The sequence below is a fragment of the Colletotrichum fioriniae genome, assembly GCF_027942845.1.
Source record: "Colletotrichum fioriniae strain IMI 355084 chromosome Unknown scaffold_8, whole genome shotgun sequence".
NCBI classification, from domain to species: Eukaryota; Fungi; Ascomycota; class Sordariomycetes; order Glomerellales; family Glomerellaceae; genus Colletotrichum; species Colletotrichum fioriniae.
Genome location: NW_027076844.1, coordinates 1,929,492 through 1,954,808, shown reverse-complemented (window position 1 = coordinate 1,954,808; position 25,317 = coordinate 1,929,492). Strand labels below are relative to the sequence as shown.

General features: G+C 52.7%; 8 protein-coding genes across 8 annotated transcripts; 3 read left to right on the top strand and 5 right to left on the bottom strand.

Annotated features, from left to right (window-relative positions):
- Positions 1-2,096: 2,096 nt before the first annotated feature.
- On the bottom strand, positions 2,097-3,028 carry N0V96_007319 (uncharacterized protein; the record flags this gene model as incomplete). Its single annotated transcript, XM_053191458.1, has 3 exons — positions 2,097-2,293; positions 2,360-2,459; positions 2,525-3,028. 3 exons carry the CDS (start codon positions 3,026-3,028, stop codon positions 2,097-2,099), a joined length of 801 nt encoding a protein of 266 aa, XP_053051020.1.
- A 1,193-nt stretch (positions 3,029-4,221) lies between these two features.
- N0V96_007318 (uncharacterized protein) lies at positions 4,222-6,210 on the top strand (the record flags this gene model as incomplete). Its single annotated transcript, XM_065757993.1, has 3 exons — positions 4,222-4,397; positions 4,613-4,717; positions 4,779-6,210. 3 exons carry the CDS (start codon positions 4,222-4,224, stop codon positions 6,208-6,210), a joined length of 1,713 nt encoding a protein of 570 aa, XP_065613516.1.
- Positions 6,211-6,505: 295 nt separating this feature from the next.
- On the bottom strand, positions 6,506-7,819 carry N0V96_007317 (uncharacterized protein; the record flags this gene model as incomplete). The annotated part of the gene is made up of 1 exon (XM_053191456.2): positions 6,506-7,819. The coding sequence occupies one exon, from the start codon at positions 7,817-7,819 to the stop codon at positions 6,506-6,508; it is 1,314 nt and encodes a 437-aa protein (XP_053051018.1).
- Positions 7,820-9,662: 1,843 nt separating this feature from the next.
- On the top strand, positions 9,663-11,517 carry N0V96_007316 (uncharacterized protein; the record flags this gene model as incomplete). Its single annotated transcript, XM_065757992.1, has 4 exons — positions 9,663-10,675; positions 10,705-11,047; positions 11,102-11,240; positions 11,330-11,517. 4 exons carry the CDS (start codon positions 9,663-9,665, stop codon positions 11,515-11,517), a joined length of 1,683 nt encoding a protein of 560 aa, XP_065613515.1.
- Positions 11,518-12,723: 1,206 nt separating this feature from the next.
- Positions 12,724-13,632, top strand: PRA1 (Prenylated Rab acceptor protein 1; the record flags this gene model as incomplete). The annotated part of the gene is made up of 1 exon (XM_053191454.2): positions 12,724-13,632. One exon carries the CDS (start codon positions 12,724-12,726, stop codon positions 13,630-13,632), a length of 909 nt encoding a protein of 302 aa, XP_053051016.1.
- A 509-nt stretch (positions 13,633-14,141) lies between these two features.
- Positions 14,142-16,817, bottom strand: N0V96_007314 (uncharacterized protein; the record flags this gene model as incomplete). The annotated part of the gene is made up of 4 exons (XM_065757991.1): positions 14,142-16,254; positions 16,305-16,414; positions 16,464-16,757; positions 16,812-16,817. 4 exons carry the CDS (start codon positions 16,815-16,817, stop codon positions 14,142-14,144), a joined length of 2,523 nt encoding a protein of 840 aa, XP_065613514.1.
- A 2,691-nt stretch (positions 16,818-19,508) lies between these two features.
- N0V96_007313 (uncharacterized protein) lies at positions 19,509-20,353 on the bottom strand (the record flags this gene model as incomplete). Its single annotated transcript, XM_053191451.1, has 3 exons — positions 19,509-19,697; positions 19,759-19,847; positions 19,903-20,353. The coding sequence occupies 3 exons, from the start codon at positions 20,351-20,353 to the stop codon at positions 19,509-19,511; spliced, it is 729 nt and encodes a 242-aa protein (XP_053051013.1).
- A 2,490-nt stretch (positions 20,354-22,843) lies between these two features.
- Positions 22,844-24,061, bottom strand: N0V96_007312 (uncharacterized protein; the record flags this gene model as incomplete). Its single annotated transcript, XM_053191450.2, has 5 exons — positions 22,844-22,993; positions 23,053-23,237; positions 23,306-23,532; positions 23,600-23,689; positions 23,754-24,061. The coding sequence occupies 5 exons, from the start codon at positions 24,059-24,061 to the stop codon at positions 22,844-22,846; spliced, it is 960 nt and encodes a 319-aa protein (XP_053051012.1).
- Between the last annotated feature and the right edge of the window lie 1,256 nt (positions 24,062-25,317).

Below are 25,317 nucleotides of genomic sequence, written 5' to 3'. Positions count from 1 at the left end.
ATTATGGTCATTACGTCACATGTGGTGAAAGAAGTCTTGCAGGTTGTTTCTCTAGGAGCTTTTCCGGGGTAATGAATCGTTTTGCACGCCATCTTCGCTCTCGTTTTGACTCCATGTCAGCTACATACAACAGACTCAAACCACCTGCTGTCACCTGACCTTTACCGTTCACGCAAGTGCGTCCTTCCCAGTGCTTTCAAATTTACCCAAAACTTGCGGGCCTGCATTGAAATAGTAGTTTTTCATATTTGCCTGGGCTCATGATAGGTGTGATCAAGATACTCTCTCCCCGAGATGGGTTGTTCCAGCTCCAAACTAAGGAGGGAACCCTGCAAATTCCTATCACTGAGCTGTTGCAACGCTATCATGCAGGTGCCCGCGGTCAACGGAGAATATGACTTCCTCCAAGAACTGTTCGATTTGTTACGTGAGTCTAGTCACAACGTAGAATTCTTGTGATCATGCAGTCAATTCATCATCTAAGTGGTGAGGTGCTCACCCCAGGTAAATATGTGTCCGTATTGGCTTCTTGCTGCCCACCATCGATGCCAGATTGCATCCTAACAGGAAGCTTGTTCCCGGCCTAGCAAAGATTATGCCCGTGACCATTCACCCAAGCCTGTCCGTATTGACCGCCCCCGGGTTTCAGGTACAAGACTCTAAGGTGAGAAAATTATGTGGGGAGCCCGGGGTATAACCTATGGCTAACGACTTTGGTTTCTCCGGTGAACCGTGTGAGCCAGACGACTCCAGGACTTGCCACCGACATGTTGACATTCCGGTGTCCAGAGAACCGAGCGGCCAGTCAAATCGAACCCTCGCCTACGATATCATGCTAGTTTTCGCGTTAAAATATGAGGGGCAAGATTGCGCCCGGCTTTCGCGCGATGGTGAATTTACGCGACAGCACACAAGACTTTGAGGTCATGATGGTCCGCCAACCAGCACTACAACACCAGGAATCTGTTCAGGGCCAACTGTACCGTGGAGAAAATAAGGCGTCGATGGATGCTCTTACGGTATGGAGAACAGTCAGTCATGCGCGGGGCCGTTGGTCTATGAAGTCAACAATATAAAGACACTTTTGATCTACCAAGTTGTTCTCATACATTTTCGGCTTTTGATATCTCATCAGAGACTTCAACAGTAAAGTTTGCCGAAGCTTGGACTTAATTTCGACCGCAGTGGTATTAGCCCACTCACCTCTATCAAAAAGCTTTCCGTCGGGGAGTGTTCTCCCCAAAGATGAACAAGTACGACCCATCTTTCTCAGCACATGACTTTGCTGCCAAAGTCAGCACACGTAGGCATAGGTTCATCCTGCTAAGGGTATAAATCTCAGGCAAAATTCTACAGCTGGGACGAGGGGCCCATACCCCGCAAATGCTCAAAATAGAGAGGCCGCGGCGCTTCGACAACAGCGTTTTGCCACATTTGAAGCCGAGCCACTTGAGGCTGGAAATAGGCTCGTCTTACTGCCCACTCAAACCGGAGATGTCAAAATCGCAGAGGAAGCCCATCGCCAGAGAATTTCCGCCAAGCTGGAGTCCTTGTAAACCAAGATACGACAAGAGGAGAAGCATGGACCAGTTGTGAATGTTGGCCTCATTGATGTATGCCTGACTGGAGGAGATAAGGGCTCTGTCAGGAGAATGAATGTATCTGCGGGAATGAAGCACAGCCAATTATATACCGAAGAAATCAGAGTGGTTGGGAGATAGTTCACCGTAGGGCGGAGGCGGGAGGATGCAGAGGAAGACGGGGCGGGGTCTAACGGGCCGGCGGGAGGTTACACCAAGCAACAGACCGTTCTATGCCAGCCAAGCACAACGTTCTAAATTGAGTGATGCCCAGTGACGTCACTGAAAGCCCCATGGATGAGTGCGACTAATGCATTGTAGGCATTGCTTTTCTCTCTCACGCACCTCGGATCAATCATATAATACAGAGACTGATGAATGTTTGCAATAACATTATGTTGGCACCTTGATAATATAAAAAGCTTCTAATGCCTATTGAGGATGGCAGAGCCAGTCAGAAAGGCTGCGACCACACTAATCTCTTCCATTCCGTTCCGTGATTGACTTGTATGACTGTCAAGAGTTCTTATGCCCAGGGCACATGACGCTGACTTGTGTTGTGGTAAACTTAGGGAATGGGTTCGGCAGGTTCAAGTTTAGGTTGTTGGTCGGTTTCCGCGGCACAGTGATCTGTTCATCGGCCATGAACTGCTTGCATCCCCAAGTGACGACACCATTGCGCACAACATCACCACCACCGCAGGCATTTTGGGCTGTAAAAAAGAGAGTTAGCAACTTCGTGTCCCCTCTCGAGCATTGTCTCAAGAGTATCTACTCACGTCCAATCGGGCCATCCTGACCGGCCTTGCCATATGCAACAATGCGTGTTGGGGGAGGATCGTTGCGAGCGGCCTCGGTCACGGCATCATCCAAGTAGTACTGGGAACAATCAGTATATCATCATTGGGAAGCTGGGAATAGTGTCTGGATATGATAGAACTGACCTGATGAACAGCAGCAACCTCGGCACAGCTGGCCTGTGTTCGGTGCTGCTTATCAACGGTGGTGCCACGCTTTGCCGCGTCCTGCAAGCTAGTCTGGCATCGCTCAAGCGCAACGACAACCTGAGGCTTCAGACGCGAGTCTGCATAAGTATACAAGAAGGGCCCACCCTTCAGGTTGGAAGAGAGATAGACGTCCTTGCCGAGGGCCATGGCCGCCATCATGACGGGTTGTCTGTTGAAGCGAACTTTATCCGCATTGAACTTTGTCTGCATCTCGTTGAAGGCTGCGCGGGCGAGACCGTACAGTTGGCCGTCATTGAAGAGCGTTCCGGTGTCTTGTTCAAAGGTGAGCTTGGCAGAGTAAACGAAACGTTGTGCATCGTCGCGCGCGGCCTTGTCGAGGGTGATCCCAAACGTCTGAGCAGCGACGTTGAGGATGAGGGTGAAGAGCAAAAAGAGTGATGAGAGACTGGCTCCCCAGCTACCGCCGGCGTTGAACCACATTGTGGATTACTTTGAGACTACTTCAGATTCTGGAGCAGGACTTCCAGTGATAGACTGGCAAAAGAGTGTAAGGGCAGAGGGCCGGGGAAGGAATGAATGGACGCGAGACCGCGGAGTAGTTCAAGAGAGTGACAGAATGATGCGACGATGGTTATAGCATCATGAGAGAGACACCTGGTACCTTGAGGAACCGGGCTTAGTTGCCAATGACATAGTTAAGTTATTTGTCAGATGACTTACGAGCAACTGCTCCGAACTTTGTGCCTGACTTGTAAACTAAACCATCTCTTGGCAGTAATTTGACAGCTTTCCCAGCATCCTAGCAAGAGTTGGCCAGGGCCATTAGTTCGCCTGACGTTGATTAAAGGTCGAAGTCAAACCCATACCAATAATAGCCTACCACAACGACGTCGGAGTGGAAATACTTGCCCGACGGAACCGATCTAGTACGTTGAAGGAGATAGAGTTTGAGGAACAGTAAGGCTAATTAGAGTCGGCGCCCGCGGCGGTTGTAGGCTACGCTGGGGGCGAAACCCACGTGTGGGCAGGCCGATTGACCAGAAAAGTATAGCTTAATAGGTATACGAATACACATATTAGTGGGCAGGTAATAACGACGGTATGCCCGGGTATCTTGGTGGCCTTGGCTCTTGGGGCGGAGGAGTTTCGTCTCATGTTGTGACAGCCTTTGGCTTGGCGCGCGCGGTTGCCGGCAAGGCGGTAAAACCGTAAAACTCAAAATCAATCTCAACCGCCACGGCGCTGTTGCGGGCAGCAAAGTAAAAGGAAATAACGAGCAGAAATATGATAAGCCCGGGGCTGCCGAGGGCCTTTGCTTCATTTTCGATGTCCGTATTCCGTATGTAGTCGGCGATTGTCCGTACAAAATCTGACGACACTGACTCGCTCTTCGGGCCGAGCACCGGTACGCTCCGCCACGACAAGACGCTTAGAGTTAATTAAGGAAATAGAGACTAAGGCACTTTGAGATGTTCCAGATTCATCATACATTGCAGCCCGCTTGGCGCGGAGACAAGTTGCGAATGGTTCATGCTGCAACAGCAGTTATAGTCATGCAACCACCGCCGTGTCGTTGATGGATTTGTTTGGGGTTTTGAGCAAACCATTCCACTCATTCAGCATCAACCTATGCTTTTGATTTCAAAGTCACTCTTTTTTGTTCTTAGCCAAACATGAAGGCTTACACACTGAGTCTCGGGCTCCTTGCCGGGCTCGCACTTGCTCAGAGTGACTCAACGGCCGAGGAGGTCTTTGGAGCTATCGACCAGTGCAGCACGGCCAACTTTGACCAGTGCCTGAAAGATTCTACTGCACCTCATCGTTGCCTCAAGGTTCAGAAGTTTGCTGAGTGAGTACACCATATCACAACACATCTTCTACAATTACTCACATTGTTCCAGGGAGATTGTTCAAGATACATGTGTTTACAGCTGCCCTGATCAGTCACCTTGTCTCACAAAATGTGGTACCGACCGTGGTGGCGCATGGTGTGGTGAAGGGTAAGTTGAAGTCTCTTCACATGATCCAACAATGTCAATGATAACTAACCTGCCTATCTAACAGAGGGACCTGCTTCTGCGACCAGGGCTGGGATACCGCTCAGCCTGCTCCCGCAGACCCTTATGACCTCTCATGGGTGAAGAAGTGGGCTGCTATTGGTGATTCTTAGTGAGTTCCCATCAAACCAGATGGCCAGCGCTCATCATCCTAATTTGATTGTCTTGAATAGCTCCGCCGGCATTGGCTCCGGTTCGCCGTACCCCAACAGCTCAACCACCTGCGCTCGTTACGACCAGTCGTACCCAGCCTACATGCAATCCCACGAACTCATGCCCGAGTCTGCTCAGTTCGAGTTTCTTGCCTGCTCCGGCGCCACCGCCCCCGAGATCCTTGCCAACCAGGTCTCCGCGCTGGGCACCGGCTACGACATCATCACCGTCAGCGCTGGCGGCAACGACGTCGGCCTGACCAGCATTCTCAACGCCTGCATCTTCCAATGGAACCCCTTTGCCAACTGCCCTGACGAGATGCAGGCCACGCTGAACCTCATCCGGGATACTCTTCCAGGCAACTTGGATAAGCTGTACGCTGGTCTCAAGAACAAGATCAACCCGGGCCGCAAGATTTACGTCACGGGCTACGCGAACTTCTTTGATAACACCACGACTGCCTGCGACGACGTCAGCTGGTCGTTCTGGTTCAACAGCGCCAACAAGCAGAAGCTCACCACTGAGCGCAGGACGCTGATGAACGAGCTCACTACTGCCGTCAACAACGTCATCCAGGCCGCGGTCAGGAGAGCCGGTGCCTCATTCGAGTTTGTCGACTACAATCAGTACTTCTCCGTGCTCCAGGGCCGCTTCTGCGAGGGCGCCACCAAGGAACCCAACGGAAACCGCGATGGTCTTCTCTTCTTTGAGTGGTCTAGCAAGAACGACGATACCACCCTCGCGAGACGGGAAGCCGAGCCCGAGGTCGCATCTTTCAACAACGACCAGATGCTTCCTCGTGCGACTCCCACGATTGGAGATGTCGATTCGTCTCTGGAGATGCGCAGTAGCAAGCTGGGCCTCTTATCCATCCTCTCCAAGCGCGCCGGACAGATCTGGAGCGCCTTCCCGCGCAGACAGACCACCAAGTCCAACACAAAGACGCCCGTCCTAGAAGTCCGCCAGGGCACGGTCGCGTCGCCGTCAATGGAGCAGTACATCGCCGACCAAATCACGGAAGCGCGCAAACGCAACTCAAGCCTTGTCATCTCCCTCGCTGATAACAGCGCCGCGGACCCAGCCTTCAGAGGCCGCAACAATATCGAGGTCTCGGACTTCATCGGCGACGAGATCAAGCGGGTGTTCCACCCGCGTCCCGGTGGCCACGCCGTGATTGCGAACCTCGTCATGTGGCGTCTGGCCGAGGATAACGCCGCGACTGTCGGCGACAAGGAGTTTGGTGCCACGGAGGCTGCGGGCTGCGCTGTTCCTGTGCCGAGCACGCCGTCTATGCCTGAGACGATTCCCGGCGTGCTGCCGAATTGTCAGGCTGCTGCGCTCAAGTGCCTGAACTGCTTGGGTGGCGCAAGCGGTCTTGGTGTGTTTGTTTGCAATTTCCAGCACCACTCTGATTGCAATGCTTGTGGCGGTGGTGACGGATGCCCGTGCTAGACGTGTCGTGTGGGTTGCGTGGATAATAAGGATGGCCGTTGCGGGGGTAATGTGACCAGCGAACTTGAGCCTTTCATTCTTCTCGTTGGTCTAGAGATATCACTTAGTCTACAGTCAAAATATTTCATTATTTCAAACACTTGTGCCGTCTATGATGCCCCCGGTGGTGTTGGCCTTAAGCACATTTTTGTGATTATCGATGCAGAACGAAATGGCAGACACGATGAACCTACCAACTTAGCTGGGTATCAGAATCAGATTCATACAGTGATAGGCTTCTAAATTCCTTGCCTATCTATGGCTTCAACTCTACGGTAATGGTTACTCCAGCTTCAGATCCTCTGGCGATCAGGTTGGCATTCAACTCCTCTGCCCGTTGCTCCTCTCCAACCATCGAAATCTCCAACCTCAGCTCTTTCAAGTGTCGGGGCCGGCTCTCCAGATATTCGACAATCTTGGCCTCAAGCGACTGCCACATGGGAACCACAGGGTCATCTTCTTCCCAGTCGAGGTCGTCCCACCGGTAGTGCCACCAAAAGAACATTTCGTTGGTGATTGTCAATGCCTGGAGACCCTCGGGGAGTACATCCGCGAGCTTCGACGAGCCCTTTGTTTCCCAGCCGAGAAGTACCGGCAAAGAGATGGAGAGGCGAGTTAGTCGCCTGAAATCCTTGAGTGACCCAAGTGAGCCGCGGATTCCCCAGGGCCCGACCTCGCCGCAATCGATGGCAGTGGACGTCCACAGCGTCAGCGCAAAAGAGAGCTCTTCAAGCGATGCTTTCAATGTGTCGAGCAAACTCCTGAGCACCTCCAAGTCCACCCAGTCAGACGCGTATTCGGCGTCGACAGCGTATCCGCAACGGAAAGCCTTGAGATTCGGGGCAGCTCGCAGTAGTTGGCCAACATTCTCCTCGGAGAGCTGGCATCTGCTCAGAACCAGTTCTTCTAGTGTCGCTGATGATGGGCTCGGGTGGGGAGCTGGCCAGGTGATTGATTTTCCTCCATCTTCCACTCGATGAAGCTCCAAAGTTCGAATTTGCGGAAGGTAAAAGAAGGGGAGAACATTCTCGGCGTAGACGTAGAAGTTGAACTCATTTGCCGATTCCCCGTTAGGAGTTGGAACTAGAACCTTGATTGTTTCCAGATTGCTGAAAGAAGAACCAGCGACAGTGCCCGCAGCGACTAGCTGGCTTAAAACAGTCAAGAACTCATCCCCGGGTGGGCGATATTGTGTCCATTCGTGGTGATCGTTCCGATCATACGTCTGCACCTCAAGTGTCTTGAGGGCTGGGAGCCGCGATAACAGGATGGCGGTCGTTTGTGCAAGCGGAACCTCTGATTCTTGTAAGAGTGCCTCAGACCGTTCGGCCAGTAGGCGGGACTCAGTGATCCACGACTTGATGGTGGCTTTATCGCTTGTAGTGAGACTTTTTGCAAGTGCTGCGGCATGAAGATCCTTCGCAGCTCTGACGCCGCGCAATGTGACGTCTCTGATGGGAGTCAGATGCGATGCGTTGTTCAACAGTCGTCGCATGTCCTCGACAGCTGCTGTGAGATCTGACTGATCCCAGTCCCACAAAATGGCGGTCGGTGTTGCTTCATGAGCCATGATGGGATTGCCTTGTTGATTCAATGAGATCGAATAAACCGTTCGTGTGATGCTCAATTAATCCAGCGGGGAGATTGGGAGATTGTCCTTATTCAACGTGGAAACCACGGTGAAAGTGGTTCTCAACGACGTGTTCGTCCCGCCTGAGTGGTACCTCCGTTGCTTCGTCTGATTATATTTAGCGGCTCATTCCCTAGAGTTTTGGTCCGCGAAACCTTAAACAGCCCTGTCGATTTACGTCTTACACACCAACTTGGCGTGTCAAGGATCAGTCATGTCATGTTAGTCATGCTGTCAATGCCACGCCAGCTCGCGTTTGTGGGGTCTCTGCACTACTCCGTACACGAATTCTACCTAGTGGTTCTTGCACAATAATAATTACTTCCGAGGTGCTCCAAAGGAGAGAAAAAAATTAAGCATCATCCTCATCCATGATCAGTCATCAATCACCACGTGAGATTAGCCACTGCCCGAGCCACCCGGTATATTGTGGCTGACCTCTTAAACTGTGGCTGGTAGAATTGTGGCTTTCGTCTACAAGTGGGACCCGTCATCCGAGGCTGATACGAAAGCATCGCAACTTCGTCTCATTCATCAACAGAACCCGAGCGTTGCGAGCCCCTCGTAAACTCGGAAACCCATGTCACTATCCACATCATTCGCAGCGCAATGAGCTTTCAACAACGGCACCGCCGAAACGGTGGAATTTTAACACCATGTTTGCTTGTAAAGAATAAGAAAGAGCGAACACGCGTACAATGCGAGCCACTAACATGCTGCGGCCTGGCATCAGCCTCAAACGGCGTTCCGGCGATGTCGAGAAAACTCCGCTTCAGCGCCGCTTACGCAAACGTGAATCCATCGTCAAATCTACCAGTTCCGGCACGGGTTTTCAGAGATGTCGTATAAATTCATCAGTGCCCATTCGCATCACACTTTGACTGCTCATTACTGCAACTGCCGCTTTGCCAACTACGGAAAACATGTCCATCATTGACTCGGGAAGGAGTTTGGCGACTGCCGAGACGAAGGATGCTGAGTCTCTCTGCAACGTCCCTCCTCCATACGAGCTACACTCCGCTGGCCCGCTGTTATCTAGCGAGGCGGCAATACAGTGTCAGGATAGCATGCCCTTTTGCATACTCCGTACTTGGGACTGACCTTCAAGCAGCTGACGGCCATGTGAACATCAACTTCCGGTCGCAGAATCCTGAGGAGCTAAGAGAGCAGCTTCCTCCTTTCCCCTCAGCTGAAGATGTTACGTTATCGAACATCAATATCAAGCCGGTACCATACCTGAACGTCGTGATACAGGTTGTGGGCAGCCGCGGTGAGTTCTTTGTGAATGATGACCCTGAAACTTGACCAGTGACTGTTGCCTACTAATGCCAGTGTAACTAGGTGACGTTCAGCCATTCATAGCACTAGGCACAGCTCTCCGCCGTTACGGCCATCGAGTTCGCCTAGCCACACATGATACATTTGCCCAATTCGTGACCGACTCTGGCTTAGAGTTCTTCCCGATCGGCGGAGATCCCGCAGACTTGATGTCGGTAAGTCTTGCGTTTCCCTTTGAACCTTCTATTTCCTGTGATGACCACTGACGGATATCAAGTATATGGTCCGAAATCCTGGTCTGATACCTTCTATGGAGTCTCTCAAGGGCGGTGACGTGGGGAAGAAACGACGAATGATACGCGAAATGCTCCACGGATGCTGGCGTTCCTGCATTGATCCCGATTCCATTAGCAACCAACCGTTCGTAGCCGACGCTATCATCGCCAACCCCCCGAGTTTTGCCCATGTGCACTGTGCGCAAGCCCTCGGCATTCCAGCGCACATCATGTTCACTATGCCCTGGACAGCGACTCGAGCTTTTCCCCACCCGCTGGCGAACATTCAACGCAGCAAGAATTTGGAGCCGCAGGTCACGAACTGGTTGTCATATGGCGTTGTTGAGTTGATGACCTGGCAGGGTCTGGGCGATGTCATCAACAGCTGGCGAAGAAAAGATCTTCAACTCGCCCCGATTTCCGCCAGCATGGGGCCAGGCGTGACAATCTTTCTCAAGATCCCGCACACATACTGCTGGTCACCGGCCGTGGTTCCCAAGCCTGCCGATTGGGGTCCAGAGATTGATGTATGTGGCTTCTTTATGCGGGATGAGCCATCCTACAAGCCACCTGCCGACTTGGACGCCTTTCTTTCAGCCGGCCCGCCTCCGTTGTATGTCGGGTTCGGTAGTATCGTTGTCGATGACCCGGGACGTCTGACAGATGTGATCCTCGAGGCCGCAGATATTTGCGGCACCCGTGTCATCATCTCGCGAGGATGGAGCAAGCTCGGCGAGGGGAAGGCAAACAGAGACAGCGTGTTCTACCTCGGAGATTGTCCACACGAGTGGCTGTTTAAAAGAGTGTCAGCCGTAGTTCATCATGGAGGCGCTGGAACGACGGCTTGTGGCCTCATCAACGCGAGACCAACTGTTATTGTGCCGTTTTTCGGTGACCAGCCGTTTTGGGGCCGGGTCATTGCAAAGTCAGGAGCGGGACCCTTACCAATTCCTCAGAAAGAGCTTCACACGCAGAAGCTCGTAGAGGCTATTCGGTACTGCCTCTCGCCCGATGCCACTCATGCGGTGCAAGAAGTATCAAGCGCCATGCGACAAGAACGCGGCATAGGTAATGCTACAGGATCGTTCCATCGTAACATTCCTGCCAACGATCTCAGCTGCGATTTGATTCTAGGCCAGCGCGCCGCCTGGCTGTTTGAGAAACAGTCCAAAACGGGCACCAAGCAGATGAGACTTTCGATCCAAGCAGCGTCATCTCTGACCCATGCGAAGAAGATCAAGATGTCTGACTTGAAGCCCCTGCGGACGAAAGAGTACGACACCGATGGGATCCCATCACCGGTGGTGCCTCTTCACTCCTAGGCATCGTCACAGACTTCACCGTCGCTCTGGGCGGCACCTTTATCGATCCTTGGAAGGAGTACAAGCGTTACCGGGCCTCTGGTCATGAGGCCGGCCCAGCGACTGGTGCAGCCGCAGTGGCCATTGGCAAGGGATTTGCCTCCATGTCTGGGGCGATCGTCAAGGGCGGCCTTGTGAGCATGCCCCTCGCCATCACAGAAGGCCTTCACAACGCTCCCAGTCTGTACGGCGATAAGGTGCGAGACAATGGCAAGGTAGAAGACTGGAAGAGCGGAGGAGTTGTAGCCGCAAAGGTAAGCTTGGTTATCAGATAAGATCATCCGAGACCACGGCTGACGTGAACACAGACCTTTGGAACTGGATTCTATGACGGGCTGACGGGTGTCTTCACCGATCCCTACAAAGGCGCGAAGGAAGGAGGTGCTCTTGGATTAGCAAAGGGAGTTGCCCCGGGATCGTTCGGCCTTATTCTCAAGCCAGGAGCTGGTAAGCAAACAAACCTTGACTGATCTCACCAAAAACAGATGATATTTGGCAAAAGTTTTCGGTCCAAGCTAACCCGGCGGCGTGCCTAGCAATGTTCGGACTCGTCGCATACCCTGCCCAAGGAATTCATAAATCCCTCAAAGCAAGGACCGGTCGCAGCCATGAAGTGTTGAAGGCGAAAACCGCGCTCTTAGACCACGAGCAACGACAGAACAACGGGAACCCCCGCGACGGAAGCAAGGTCCTGCAGGTGTTCGACGCTTACTTTACGCAATAGAGTTACATCCATCAACGCTATTCGCGCATGCTACAACGTAGCCACTTAGATACTAGTATTACCAAGCGGCTGGAAGTGTCAATGGACTGTCTCGGGGTCTCCGCGGTCCATGCGAGTGGTGTCTTGATCACATCGCGTGGCTGGTCCTGTGTAAAGGGAGGGGAAAGGAACATGTAGGGTTACATTTGTCAGTTGTAAGACAAAGTTGTCAAGCATGCAGCCCACAACACAAGCTGAACAAACAACCCAACTATGGATGGAAAACAAGAAAGGTAGACGACCGAGGCGGGGCGGGAAACAAGAGAGCGAAAACAAAACAAAAAGCGGGTCTATGCCGAACCCCGGTTCCGACACCTTGATGTCCTCCGAGTTGAGCGGGGGTCCGAGAACCCGGATGGCCACCGGGCGACTCAGCTTCAAGCTGTAAAAGTCCGCCCCAACGTCACCGAATTCACGAGCCAACACGACTTAGCACTTCTTGGCCGTGGAGTCGAGTCTCTGCGACCGAGCCTCGCCATTCGCCATATGGTCCATTGGCCAATTGACCTCGAGAACATCAAGGTGATCGTGAGCTTGGCATAGAGCTGCCCGCGCCTTGGCGTCACCGACTAATACCTCACGCATGGCCAAGAGTGTTCTAAGAAGGCAATCGTGACCGACGACATGGACTCCACCGGCGCAATATTGGATCTTTTTCATCAAAGAAGCTTGTTAACGAGCATACGACGGGAGGGGAACGGGGAAGCATGGAGGGATTATCCAACTGCAACAAGCGGCAAAGATGGCTGGCGACGAACACAGAATCCGGAGGAAGAGGGCAGTCTTACGGTTTGGCGCATGCCCAACGGACCTTGCGACTTGACTAGGATGGAAGGATTTGCCTGCTTGTGGACATGAGCAACGAATCTGCCCAGAGAAACAAGCATGGCATGGCTAGCAGGTCTTGGCTCGACATCTCGAAGAGCCTCTCGAGGACCATTGGGGACCCGAGGAGATGGGACCGAGAAAGAGAAAATCTAATCCACATGGCAACTTGCAGCTATAAAAGACCATTGCATACCTCGCGTTCTTCGATATCAAGCTCCTATCTTCAAGCTGTTTCCTAATCTCCAAGTCCAAGCTCAAGCTCACATTTGACAAAGACTCTCACCAGTCCTTCCGCAAGAGCATCTCCAGGCTTTCCATCCTCAAATCACACCAACCAAGATGAAGTACAGCCTCGCCTCCGCAGCTCTGCTGCTCTCCGCCCTCACGGACGCGACCCCCCTCGCCCGCCGCCAGGCCTCCTCCTCCGAGACTGTCTCCGTCCCCGCGGCCCCGGCCTCCACCCCGCAAGCCCCCTACGACTGGTCCGCCGGCTGGCAAAAGACCTTCCCCATCCACCAGTCCTGCAACTCGACCCTCCGCGCCCAGCTCGAGGTCGGCCTCGCCGAGGCCCAGCAGCTCGCCGCCCACGCCCGCGACCACATTCTCCGCTTCGGCAACAGCTCCGAGCACGTCCGCAAGTACTTTGGCAACTCGTCCACCGCCACCCCCGTCGGCTGGTACGACCGCGTCGTCAACGCCGACAAGAACGGCATGACCTTCCGCTGCGACGACCCGGACCGCAACTGCGCAACCCAGTCAGGCTGGGCGGGCCACTGGCGCGGCGCCAACGCCTCCCAGGAGACCGTCATCTGCCCTCTCTCCTTTGAGATCCGCCGCCCCCTGACTTCCGTCTGCGGCCTGGGCTACAACGTCGCCAACTCCAAGCTCAACACCTTCTGGGCCACCGACCTCCTCCACCGCGTCTTCCACGTGCCCCTCATCTCCGAGGGCGCCGTCGAGCACTACGCCGAGGACTACGCCGAGGCCCTCGAGCTCGCGAAGAACAACGCCACCTACTCCGTCGTCGACAGTGATGCCCTCCAGTACTTCGCCATTGACGTCTGGGCCTATGATATCGCTGCCCCCGGCGTCGGATGCCCCGGCGAGCTCGAGGAGGAGGACCACGACCACGATGCTACGCCTACGACTACCGCTGCTGCTGGTGCCGCTACCACCACCGCCGCTGCGACTTCCAGCGCGCCCCAGGAGTGCCACACTCACGCTGACGGCGTTCAGCACTGCACCTAGGTCGTGCGTCTTACAGAGGCGACATGATTGTGTTTGAGAAGAAACAACATCAAAACGAAGTGAAGGAGTAGTGGGTGATAAGAGCAAGTAATGAAACATTGACATGCCGGAAACGATACCACTGGGATCATGAATTAGACGAATGAGGAAACATTCCAAACAACAACTTTTAAGAGGGGATTTCTTAATGAACATAGATTAGATCAAACACCCTCATTATTTAAAATTCAATAATAATAATGACAATTGCCTGTCAGAACAATACGCTCCCCCTTGCCATTCTCTTTTTGTGTGTAAATGCTCGAGAACCACTAAGTGGCGCTTCTCTATCCCCAACGCGGTTGAAAGTGTCGTTATTCAACCTTGCTGCCTTGCACAAATCCAATTACCAACGGCCGACTGGGCCTGTTGATAAGCGCACACACTAGTTGCCTGTTGTTGTATCATGATCATAGTCCAATCATTAACCTTTGAATGGTGCTCCCAACGACACTACGCTATGCAAACACTCAATCTACAATCAAGCCCTCCAAGACGTTCATCGCCTTGCTACCCTCGCTCTCAAACTTGCTAACCATAGCCTCGCACTCTTGTCGCAGCTTCGACTCGGCCTGATTGGCGTTGTGGTGAATCCACTCCTCCACTGTCATGCGCATCTCGGGACTTGTCAGCTCGGTACCTTTGTGAAGGAGTCTATCAACTGGGTTTCTCTTGTCCGACTTCTCGGGGGATCCGAAGACAAGGTCAATATCAACGGGGTTCCAGGGTGTAGTGCTTTGGAGACTCGCCAAAGCCTTGCGCTTAGTCGGCGAGTTAGGTCTTGCCGGGGTTGATGAAATAGGCGCATGTGTCACCCGCTTTTGAGTTGTGGAAGGTCTTGAAGACGGAGGCTGGTTCTCAGCATCTGAAGACTGCGGAGATGGTGAGGGGGAAACAGCCGCCTGGCGAGCTGACTGGGCAGGAGAGATACGCGGAGTACCTGATTGATGTTGCACACTCCGGCGAGCAGATGAGGTGAGAGCAGGCGATGATAGCGGTGGCGGAGAGCTCGTCTTCAGTGCGCTCCTTGGCGTGGGCTCAGGTGCCTCAGACTCGGGCTCAGGCTCAAGCTCGTCTGCTTGCTCCAGCTCGGACTCTTCTTCCTCTTCTGGCTCGTCTGCAAGTTCATCAGGGAGCTCTTGCTCTGGCTCCTCCAGCTCCTCGTGTTCCTCTTCAGGCTCGTCTTGGGGCTCCGCTGGTGCGGGCGTTTGCCGTGCCGAAGCAAAAGACTGACGCGCTGACGCGTCCTCGGCTTCAGTCTCCATCTCAGCTTCAGGTTCAGCCTGGGCTTCAGGTTCCGGCTCAACTTCAGCAGTAGCGGCTGCAGCCTCCGGCTCGATAGCTTCTATCTCTTCAACCTTGCTAGCGCTTTCCATAGATGCACGCGCCGCCAATGACGCCTTTGAAGGGCGTCCGCGTTTTCTACCAGTGCTTGCGCGAGCAGGCTTTGTTGTAATGACCGTGGCAGTGCTGATCTCATCCTCTTCAATTTCAGCAGGCTGCTCAAGGCGGCTGGGCTCTGCTGGAACCGCTAGCTCGTCTTCTTCGACGACCACTCTCGCGGCCTTGGCCTTCTGAGCCTTGGTCTGCTTGGACACTTTGCGGGGAGCTGCGGCCTTGCGCCCCTTCTTGGGGACTTCCAGCACCTCAGGTTCATCAATTGTCATTTCGGCCTCCAGTTGCTTCAGTTCGTCGTCAACATCGTTTTCGTCTGCCACGTACGGTTCCGCGTCGAACATCTCATGGTTATCTGACGGCTCAGGGCCGACGGCAGACTTGTTGCGCGCCTCGGTCTTCTTTGACTTTGCCTTGGGAACAGGGGCTTTCTTTCGTTCGGAATCAGAATCCTGCATGATATCCTCGTCGTCGGTCAGCGGACGCTCCAGGTCAGCCTCAAGCTGCCTGGTAATCTCGTCATCGTCCTCGGGAAATGCGCCGGGTGCAGTTCGCAGGGATGCCATTGATGCGTTTGAACTCTGTGAAGTCCCTGAGGCTTTCCGTGTTCCCTTTGTCCCAGACGCGCGTGCAGTCTTGCGACCTTTCGGTGCCTTCGTCGGCGGCGGCGCATCGGCAATGCTAATGTCCTGTTGTGATTGTTCGATGGTCGAGCTGTCAGCAGCAGCTTTGGGGCGACCGCGTCCTCCACGTTTCTTTGGTGCAGGTGCCTCAGAGACTGTGAGTGCCGAATCATCCACGTCGTCGCTCGTGCGCTTGCGCCCTCGAGTAGGTTTCGATGGGGGTAGCGCAATGTCTTCTTCCGGCATGGCCTCATCCTCGACAACTTCCACAGGCTCATCCTTCTTTGCCTTGGTCTTTCTACCTTTTGTCGTGGTGGCCTTCTTGGCACGGGTGCCTTTCTTGCTGCCCATTGTGGAGGTCGTTGTCAAGACGCTGTCGTCGAACTCCGCAGGAGCGTCTGTTATGGATGTGATGTCGGAAATCGATGTCGCGACTGATTGTACGGATAGCCTCGATGTGTTCTTTGAGCCTCGGGCTGCCTTGCCCTTCGGCTTCCTCGTGGAAGCGTATTGATTTACTAAAGCGAAGTACGGGCAGTTGGGGGATCGGTTGAAGTGTTCGTCCCTGTAACTGGGTCAGATAATGCTTGCGAACGCAACACTCAGGGGACGTACATGGGCTTGTCGTTTTGTTCCCAACCGTCCAAAGCAAGCTCGCAGTAGGTGCAGGTTGCCATATCGTTGTACTCGAGGGAAGGCGTGTATTTCCATCCTGCTTCGGCGAGCTAAGAGCTAGTTAGCAGAGGAAGGTCTGGTCGAAGTTCCATGACTGACCTGTTTGATCTTATTCTTCCAGCCTCTCTTTCCCTCGTGTGGCCAACGTCCATCAAAAGTCGCCTTTCTGGCCGCGATCATTCGAGTGCTAGCAGGGTCTTCGGATGACAAACCGTTGAGGTTGGCTTCGATACCCGCGACAATGGCCCACCCACATTCGGGAGAGTGCTTCAAGTGCTCCTCGAGAGGCTTGTCGCCCTCTTCCCAGCCATCGAGAGATTTGTTGCAAAGGAAGCATGCGACGTTATCGGGGTTTTCGGGGAACGGCCGCCAGACGAAACCTGCTTTTGCGAGCTGCGACAAGTTAGCACACGCGTCGTCTTCTGCTAAGCTCTCCCGGCTGCAGACATACATCTTCTGGCAGCAAGTATTTCATGTGCGGCCATGTGAGGTTTTTGCCACCTTTGGTCGCGCCTGATTGACGGCGCTTTGGTGCAGGGTAGACTTGATGGAAAGAGCCCAAGCGGCCATCCTGTGTGAAATATTCATTCGGGACTAAACCCTCAAAGGCCAAGTTTTCGGTCATGTTGCGCTATCTCTGGGCGTTATAGCACCTGTGAAGCTCAGGATTTGTGGAGAGTGAAGCTGGTCGCGATCCAGAGCGCGAACAGCTGCGCAAGAGAGATGTACAGGACGGACGCGTCGATCGCAGGGAGGAAATATTATTCGCGGCTAGAATGCATCGGGTCACAAGAGGTTGAGCTGTGGTCGCGTCGGTCTTCGAGGAGTAGGAATGGTCGAAAGGAAATATCGAGGGGAGCAATGTTTCTCAATCGTCGGTTGCGGGAGTGTAGCAACAGAATCAGAGTTGAGCAAACCAAGATTGGAGTGTGATGCGGCAGACGCCAAACCGTATTGGCCATCCCGATCGCGTTTGTTTACATTCAACCTCTGTTTCCGTTGCTAGCTGGTGGGTCCGGCGGGGTGTGGCTCAATCCTGCCCTGTCCCATTTGTGGCAGGTCCCTCAGCCACACTGGGTTAGTCATCAACTCCTGTCTCAATGTCGCACTTTGGACGTTGCACCAGGAAGCTTACTCGAGGCTAAGGTAAGTACGGTCTGTATTGGAATATTTCGTTCGGATCTGGAAACCATCCGTAACAATCTGAATCCCATATCTTTTCCCAAGATACCCTTGCCCGGTAAACAAGTTTTGTCTAGGGTAACCGAGTCTGTCTCGCAGGTTCCCAACCATGGATAATGAAGACAATCTCGTTAGGGCAGCAAGAGACCCTCGACAACGCATTTGTCGCCATTGGACCAATGCATCACCCATGTACCCTTCTTCATGCACCCATCTATCTCAAGCGGGTCCTCCATCTTTGAGCTATTTCCAGCAGTCTTGGGGGATCTTGCGGAATAGATCAATGGCGAAACCTGGAACATTCTCCAGCACTGGGTCCAGGTTCTTGTCTCTCATCATCTACTCCATGTCGGCCAGGCAGAAATGCACAAGCAATTTTCTGAGATCATCGTCTCGAGATTGGACATTCAAGTAAACGTGCCGGATAGTGTCGGTTGTGGCCCGTAGCATCTCGTCGGTGCGTGGAGCATGCAGCAGGCTCTGGCGAAGTTTGTGCAGGCAAAGTCTCTTGAGTTCAGTAATGGAGAACTTGTTTGCAACCAGGTAAAGCTTGGCGTGTGCAAGGAAGACTTCCTTATAGCCGGTCCGATGGTGTTGCTTGACGTCGTCTAGCCAGTCTTCAGTTGTCGCCTGGGCGGCTTCGGAGGGAATGGAAAAAAGCTCCTCGCAGAATTTGTACCGAGCACTTGTATGCTGCCGAGACTGTGAATCTCGCGAAGTACTCCTCATCCACATATATAATGACGGAATCTCAGGCTGCTGTGTGTTTTGTTCATTACTTGGTTTGCGGCGCTGCGATTCGACTTGAAAACTGTTCTTCGCTGTCGAGGTTCTCGTAATCCCGGCTGCGTATATGGTGCCGGCATCGCTCCCGGGACCAGGCATATCATTACTCCCATGCTTTCCCTTAACCACGTTGGAAGTGACGTTCTGGTTGGACTGAGAGAGGGCAGGCGCCGTATAGTCGCGGGAATAGGCATACTCCGTCAAGTTGACAAAAGTAGCTGGCTCAATGTCAGACCAGGTCACGAGAGATGAGTCTTTTCTATTGACGACTCGGTAGACGATGTCAACCCGGACAGCGGTTCTCCGTCTGATGAAGTTGTCGAAAGATGGGAATAAGCCAAGGAAGACAACTTCGTGGCCTGTATGTTTGATCCGATCTCTGCCGATCATAAACGTAAGGGCCCTAGACCGAAAGATCCTGCGGTCTCACGTGAGCTTGACTTAGTCGAGACGTGGAGTGGAGGGGTTCTTACTGGCTCATGTCCCGCTTGCGCTTCAGAGACATCGCGAGGAATAGTGTTGCTGCAGAGGCAAAGCTTTGCTGCGAAATCGCTGGAGTGAGAAAACTGTTAGAGGCTTGGAGACGAAGGGGGAAACAATTTTTGAAAGTCCGGGATTGATCAATTCCAAGGTGCCTAATGGTGTATGTTGAATAGGAGAACAAAAATACCTAAGTAAAGTGGGAGAGGAAAACTTTCTATGGAAGGTGGTGGTGGTTGAGATTCCATGTCCAGGTATGGAAGGAACGTGAGGCTCTCCGGGGTCTGCCCTCCTTTCAAGGGGGGGGTTCTCCAACATTCAGGAAATTCACGCTATCTCATAGACCTTAGAAAACAGGCAAGCTAGGAAGACCTCGGTTGAGCTTTGCATAAAGTAGACCGATAGTTCAAAGAAAAGAACAGGAGGGAAGAAAGTGCCTTGACCATAAGATAGGTAATACCTAAGGTAGTCATTTCCGGCATTGGACCATATGGGACAAGGCAAGGTATCTAGGTAGTCTCTATAACTCTGATTTGTTATTGCCTATAGCCAAACACGAATCATTGACGGTCTTCTGTTCCGAGGATCGGAACCATTACTGGCAGACTTCTTCTTTTGGTAATTAAAGGCTTATTTTTGGCATCCATTGCGCGATCCACCTGTGCGAGGAGATTTCTGCAATGTCCAAGATACTGTTCAGTTTGCCTTGAGTTTAGACTCCAGCCAAGCAATTGCCTGGGTGTCGTAATCCGAAGGATACGCCATGTGCGCGGTGAGGTTACTGCCGCTGGCATCGCATACTCCATCCTGGTAGTTACAGTAGTCGTGGACTCTGTTAGCGTAAAAGTTGAAGGAAGCAAGTTGTACAGCGGTACGAGGATATTTCTGCGGGCAGTGTTAGTCACGATAATCATTCAAAGCTTTTCCCAACGAGGTCAAAACTCACGCCGGTGGCACCAAACGTAGAAGCGTTGCCAACGTTGTAGGTCTGATTCGGCATGTGTCGGGGGTTGCCGTACAGCAAGATCGCTGCGACTGGACAACGATGTCAGCAGGTTATCCTTAAACCAAACTTTATAGTCAGCCTTACTGTGGTCTCCAACAGTGCGAGCATCGACCAGAGGCTTGGTGTAGTTGCCCAGAATATTGCCATCGCCACCGCCAGCCAAAACATCTCCAAGAACCATGGCGCCCTGGGAATATCCCATCAAGACGATTTTGGACTCGGGGCAAGCCTCTGCGTAAGAGATGATTTGCTTGGCGCCATCCCGAACTCCAACAAAGTAGCTGTCGCTTCCAGTCTCGTCCGTGGCCGGGTAAACAATATCCTCATAGTTGCTGTTGGGAAAAGCCTCCATCAGCGGGTCAATAACCGTGATCAAGCTTCCGGGATAGGACAAAGTTGTGCCTCGGGCCTCAAAGTAGTGGATGTCAGCGCAAGTGGTGTTGAGGGTTTGTCGGCTGGCGAGAGGAACTTTGCTGCCTTGCACAAGAGCCGGCAACGTGCAAGCAATGGCGGCAGCCTTGACCAAGCGAGACATAGCTGAAGATATGACTAAGAACAAATGTCGCCAGTAGTGAGCTGCCGCGTCATGAGTCCTTGGCGAGAAAGATGACTTATATACATGATGAGTTACTGGGTTCTCCTGACTTTCCGGCAAGTCGGCCATGTGGAAACGTTGACACTTTTGTGGCTCTCGGCGGTGCCACGCACTCCCCCCCGCCATTCCAGATTAACGGACTTGGCTTTCACCGTTCGTGGATCTGTGGGGCAGATCCGAACGCCGACATGTCACCCCAGGCACGGACGTTTACCTGGATCGGCTCTGGAGATCGAAACTTCTCGGCCGAGTACTGCCTGCGGCGTCGTTTTGTTCAGTAATCATCTGGGTAAGAAGTTGAGGAAGTATCCGTAGACTAGTATCCGCCCAGGAAGCGTTTAGCAAAATCAAAATGATACGGGCGGGCTCGTTGCATTCATTGACGTACTAGAATTAAGATGAAGACATCTCTTGAAGCTTGTTATGGAACCTTCTCTTGCCAAAATAATTACCAGCCAAATACCAGTTGCAAGGTCTTTCTTTGTTTGGTACCTCCAGGTATGGCGAGCCATGTCCTTGACAATAGAACAATTGGGTAATTCCTCTTTGGAGGGCCTAGGCAAGGTAAAGCTACTCATCTTGAAAGCCGCGTCTTAGGTAGTGATAGCGGGGTTGATTCTGAAATATTGGAGTTTGAAAGAATTTTGGGATATTACCAGTGCCGTCTACAGAAGTGAGTCGAGGCTACCCTAGGTACGGTACCTGCCTTGCCTGGTAAGGTTATCAGTTGTATTCCGCAAAGAAAGCCATCTGAGAAAGAGCGATTGAGGTTTTCATCTATTGTTGCTTTTACTGGCATAACCAGTTTTTGCAGCTGCAAAGAGAAGGAGGCGAATATCACTACGTAAAATCATCCAGCTACGCCGACACTGCACCCTCCTACTTCAACCCTCCACTCGTCAACCTGAATTCCCGGCCAACGACCTTTTACAGATGAGGCTCCCTTGGGCAGAAAGACATCATTACTACTCCTACCTCATACTCGCCGAATTTATCAAATATCCCTTGCGAACGCCAACCAGAGTCGCCAAGTATACTGCGCATCGCAAACATGCTTGGCAAGCGGAAAGAGTTCGACACATTCGAGGCCTTGGATGAGTACATGCAACCCCACCACCTTCCGATTTAATCTACTCTTGCTAACATACGATCAAGAGTAATCCAGTCCAGGAGCATCAAGTTCATTGTCGGTCCGGAGAAGAAAGAATACACCGTTCATGAATCCCGCTTCGCCAACCTTTGGCCACCCCTGCGCGCCCTCCTAACGGGAGGCTTTTAAGAGTCCAGGGAGGGCAAGGTCGTCTGGGACGATACTGATCCAGTCACTTTCGTCCTACTGGTTCAATATGCCTACCGTGGTGAATATTCACTGCCGGTCTCCAAAGCTGTGGCTACGATCCATGAAGAGAATGAGCCTCCTGAAGATAGCGACGCCCTCAAGAGCTTGCCCCGTTCAATGCAGGGGTACTTCTGGGCTGCCGAACACAGAGGCTCACAACATCACTTTGTGAATGAGAAATTTTCCCTCAAGAGAGCTGCGAAATGAAGCCACGTATGGGACCGGAATATCAATCCCTGTTCAAGAAGTTTACCGACAGTGAGGAATATGAGAAGGCTTGCCGGCATGTTGAATACTTGAGGCCAATGTACATGCACCACGTTCAGCTTTACTTTCCGGCCGACAAGCACACAATCGAAGATCTCAAGTTGCTTTGCTTGAAGAAGATCCGACATTTCCTATCGAAGTGTCCCGGAACCTTCCAACTAAAGACCATCCTTCTCGAATCCGTGCCGGTCATCTATTCATGGACAGTCCCCGGAGACTTGTTACGGAGAATTGTTATACAGTACTTCCTCGCCAATATGAATTGGATTGATACCGGTACGAGGTTCAAGGCACTACGAAGAAGCACGCCTGAATTCGGGCTTGACTTGCTCGACGAGATTCCCCACAGCTACTGGATGGAGTTGAGTGAGGGTCATAAGCAACGCGAAACTGATGGATGGGAAGACTAGGTTTAACATCAAACAACAAGGCGGACGGAGATTGCATAAAGCGGAGATTGGCTTACGACCCTTTAGAACATCACCAATGTTGTTTTTGAATTAATTTCTGGGCTGTGCTAAAGAAGGAGAGGAGGGCTGGGCATAAGTTGCATTCTTCATTGCGCATCACGTCAAGGCCAGGGCACTAGAGATTAACGAAGTGGATTTCTAGCACGAATACAACACGTGGTATGCATTACTACAGCTGTTCCATGTGTGAACACTATATAACGTGTAACTCAAAACATGATAGTATGAACCTCATCATCATCCATGCATAGATATTGATGACGAAATAACGTCAGGGACAAACACGACTTGCCCTCCTGCGCCAGCACCCATAGATCCTGAAATGAATCCTCCCACAGATTTGAGAAAGACCCTTCAAACTTGGCTCTTTTCGCTCTTTCCACGAATCACTCTGCTGAGATCTCCAACAGGAAGCTCCAAGGGAAAGTCGAGCGAAGCCAAGAGAATGGCAAAGATGAGCCACCAACCAGCGGCACAAGTTACAAAGGCGCAAGCACCGGCAGCCTACAAGATGGTATCAGTACCGCTTTACTTCCTCGCACGTTTCACCCCTCAAGACTTACCTGGAGCAGTTTTGCGGCATAAGCAGCATTGCTAGTGTAATCCATGGCAAGGAACCAATACGCGGCCGTAATCAACCCGAAAGCGGCAACGAGCGTCAAGAAGATGACGAAGAAGACAATATTCGTTCGAAGCGAGCAAATGAGGAAGACAACGCAGATCAAGCCCATCGCGAGGGTGATGAAGCCTGTTCATTGACCTATGTTAGTTCCAATCCATAATGATATGGAAGCAGGATGACGGGCAATGACTGACCAAAACTAGCATTGAACCCTTGCGTCGTCAACCCCTCGGCCCCAGACGTCGCGTTCGCGGGAGCGTACGATGAGAAGGCGGCGAAGGAGGGGTTCAGGGTCGCGCCAAAGGTGAACCAGAAGGAGGAGAAGGTGAGGAAGACGACGGAGGGGAAGGTGTTGCCGAGGACCCATTCGAGGAGGCCGCCTACGAACATGAGGAGACCGCCGAAGAAGAAGTATGAGCCGCTGTGAAGGAAGACGTGTGAGTTTGAGAGGCGTCTTGGTGAGAAGGGAGTGTTGTGGGATGACTTACATGCCTGCCGCGCCGCTTCCACCTGCTCCTCTCCAACCCATCAAGTCACAAGCGAGAGGCGTCAATGAGATGAGGAATCCAACAATAGCGCTGTGTGAGTGTCAGCCAATGCCAATTGACCGATGATCATCTACCAAGGTATGGGGTTTCTCACATTGGAGTCGGGTTACCAAAGGTCTTGCGCAGATCCCCCTTAACATTATTCTGCGGCGACAGATACAGCTTCTCAAACAGCTCGGGCGACATAGAGATTGACCCGGCCGTCTTCATCCTCCTGAGTGCGTCGTCGCGGCTCACATGGGGCGCCATGTACTCGTCCTCTGGGTAATCGCCATTGTAGCCGCCGCCATTGGGCACACGACGATGGTGGCTGTCGACGCGCTGGTGGGGATCCGAGGGACGGCGGTGCTCGTTGTGGTGGGAGTGGGAGTTGACTTCGTGGATGTCTTCCTTTTTATCCATTACGAAGGTGGTGTTTTGTTTCCGTTTCCGTTTGTGGAAGTTGATCAAGATGGTAGATGGGTATCAAAGGAAGCGACCGAGCAATTGAGGAGAGGGATAATGATACAAATGGTACACTATATTCTTTGGATGAACGGAGGAAATAAGAGACGACAGGAATGACAACCAAGACTGAACGCAAACATATTTCGAGAGGAGGACTGGGCCATTAGATGTATAAAGGCCCAGGCCGGCCGTAACGGGTCTAGTCCTCCACACATCTCCTTTCACTCTCTCGCGTTCTCTCTCAGTGTCTCTCATCCACACCCTAAAGAGCGTTTCCAAGACGTAAAAAAGCAAAGACCGGGGGGGTATAGCAACGTACCGGGACCATCTTGGCACCTTGGGAGCCCTGCTGGCAGGACGGTTGAGTCGGATAGTCTTTTCCCACCATGAGCACTCTCACACGCCCCCCTCCTCCTTCCCCAAACCCCGGTCACCCACACGTCAAAACGGGATACCGGGGTTTACGAGGACCACGACTGGGTTATCTGGTGGTAGATCTCTCTGAACGACCGACGATTCGACGACACAAACGTGTCCGCGAGGGAAAGTGGGCAGCAGAGTTAGAGGACAAGAGGCTCTCCTCCTCCACATCGACCGAACCCACTTTGGGGCTAGGACGACCGGCAGACGGATACCCCAGGATTCGGGACAAGGGATGGATGGGTTGCTGCAATCTGGAGGGTGGGCATGATGCAGGATCTATGAGGATGATTCGTTGGAAGCTGCTGCCGTAGGAAGCATGGTTCGAACGAGGTATCCGCACGGAGGTAGACCATTGGGGAGGATATCGGATTGGAGTGACAGCACGTTTGGGGTTTTGGACATGGTTTTAGTGGAAAGCTGGGGGCGAAAGGCAAGATGCTTGCTTGCTTGCTTTACTCTGAGCGTTGCGTCCTGTCTTGGACCAACAACGTCTCTCTGTTTTTTTCCGTCTCCTTTCCCCCAGGTGAGGGTGTGAAGGCACGCGGTCTGGGAAGAGTCAACCCGTCAATGTCTCAGTTGAACACACTTGGGGCTGAAAAGAAGAGGAAACGGCAAGACCTGCCACGCCTGCCACGCCTGCCAGAGCTCCCGTCACATCACACTGGTGAGTCGTCAAGGGTCCGCGCGGATGCAGAACTGAGCGTTTGAGGTTTAAGGCGTATCACTGCTGGACGGGTTGAACATCCTCTGGGCATGTGTGTCTAAGGCTCTGACCGAGTCAATAAGTT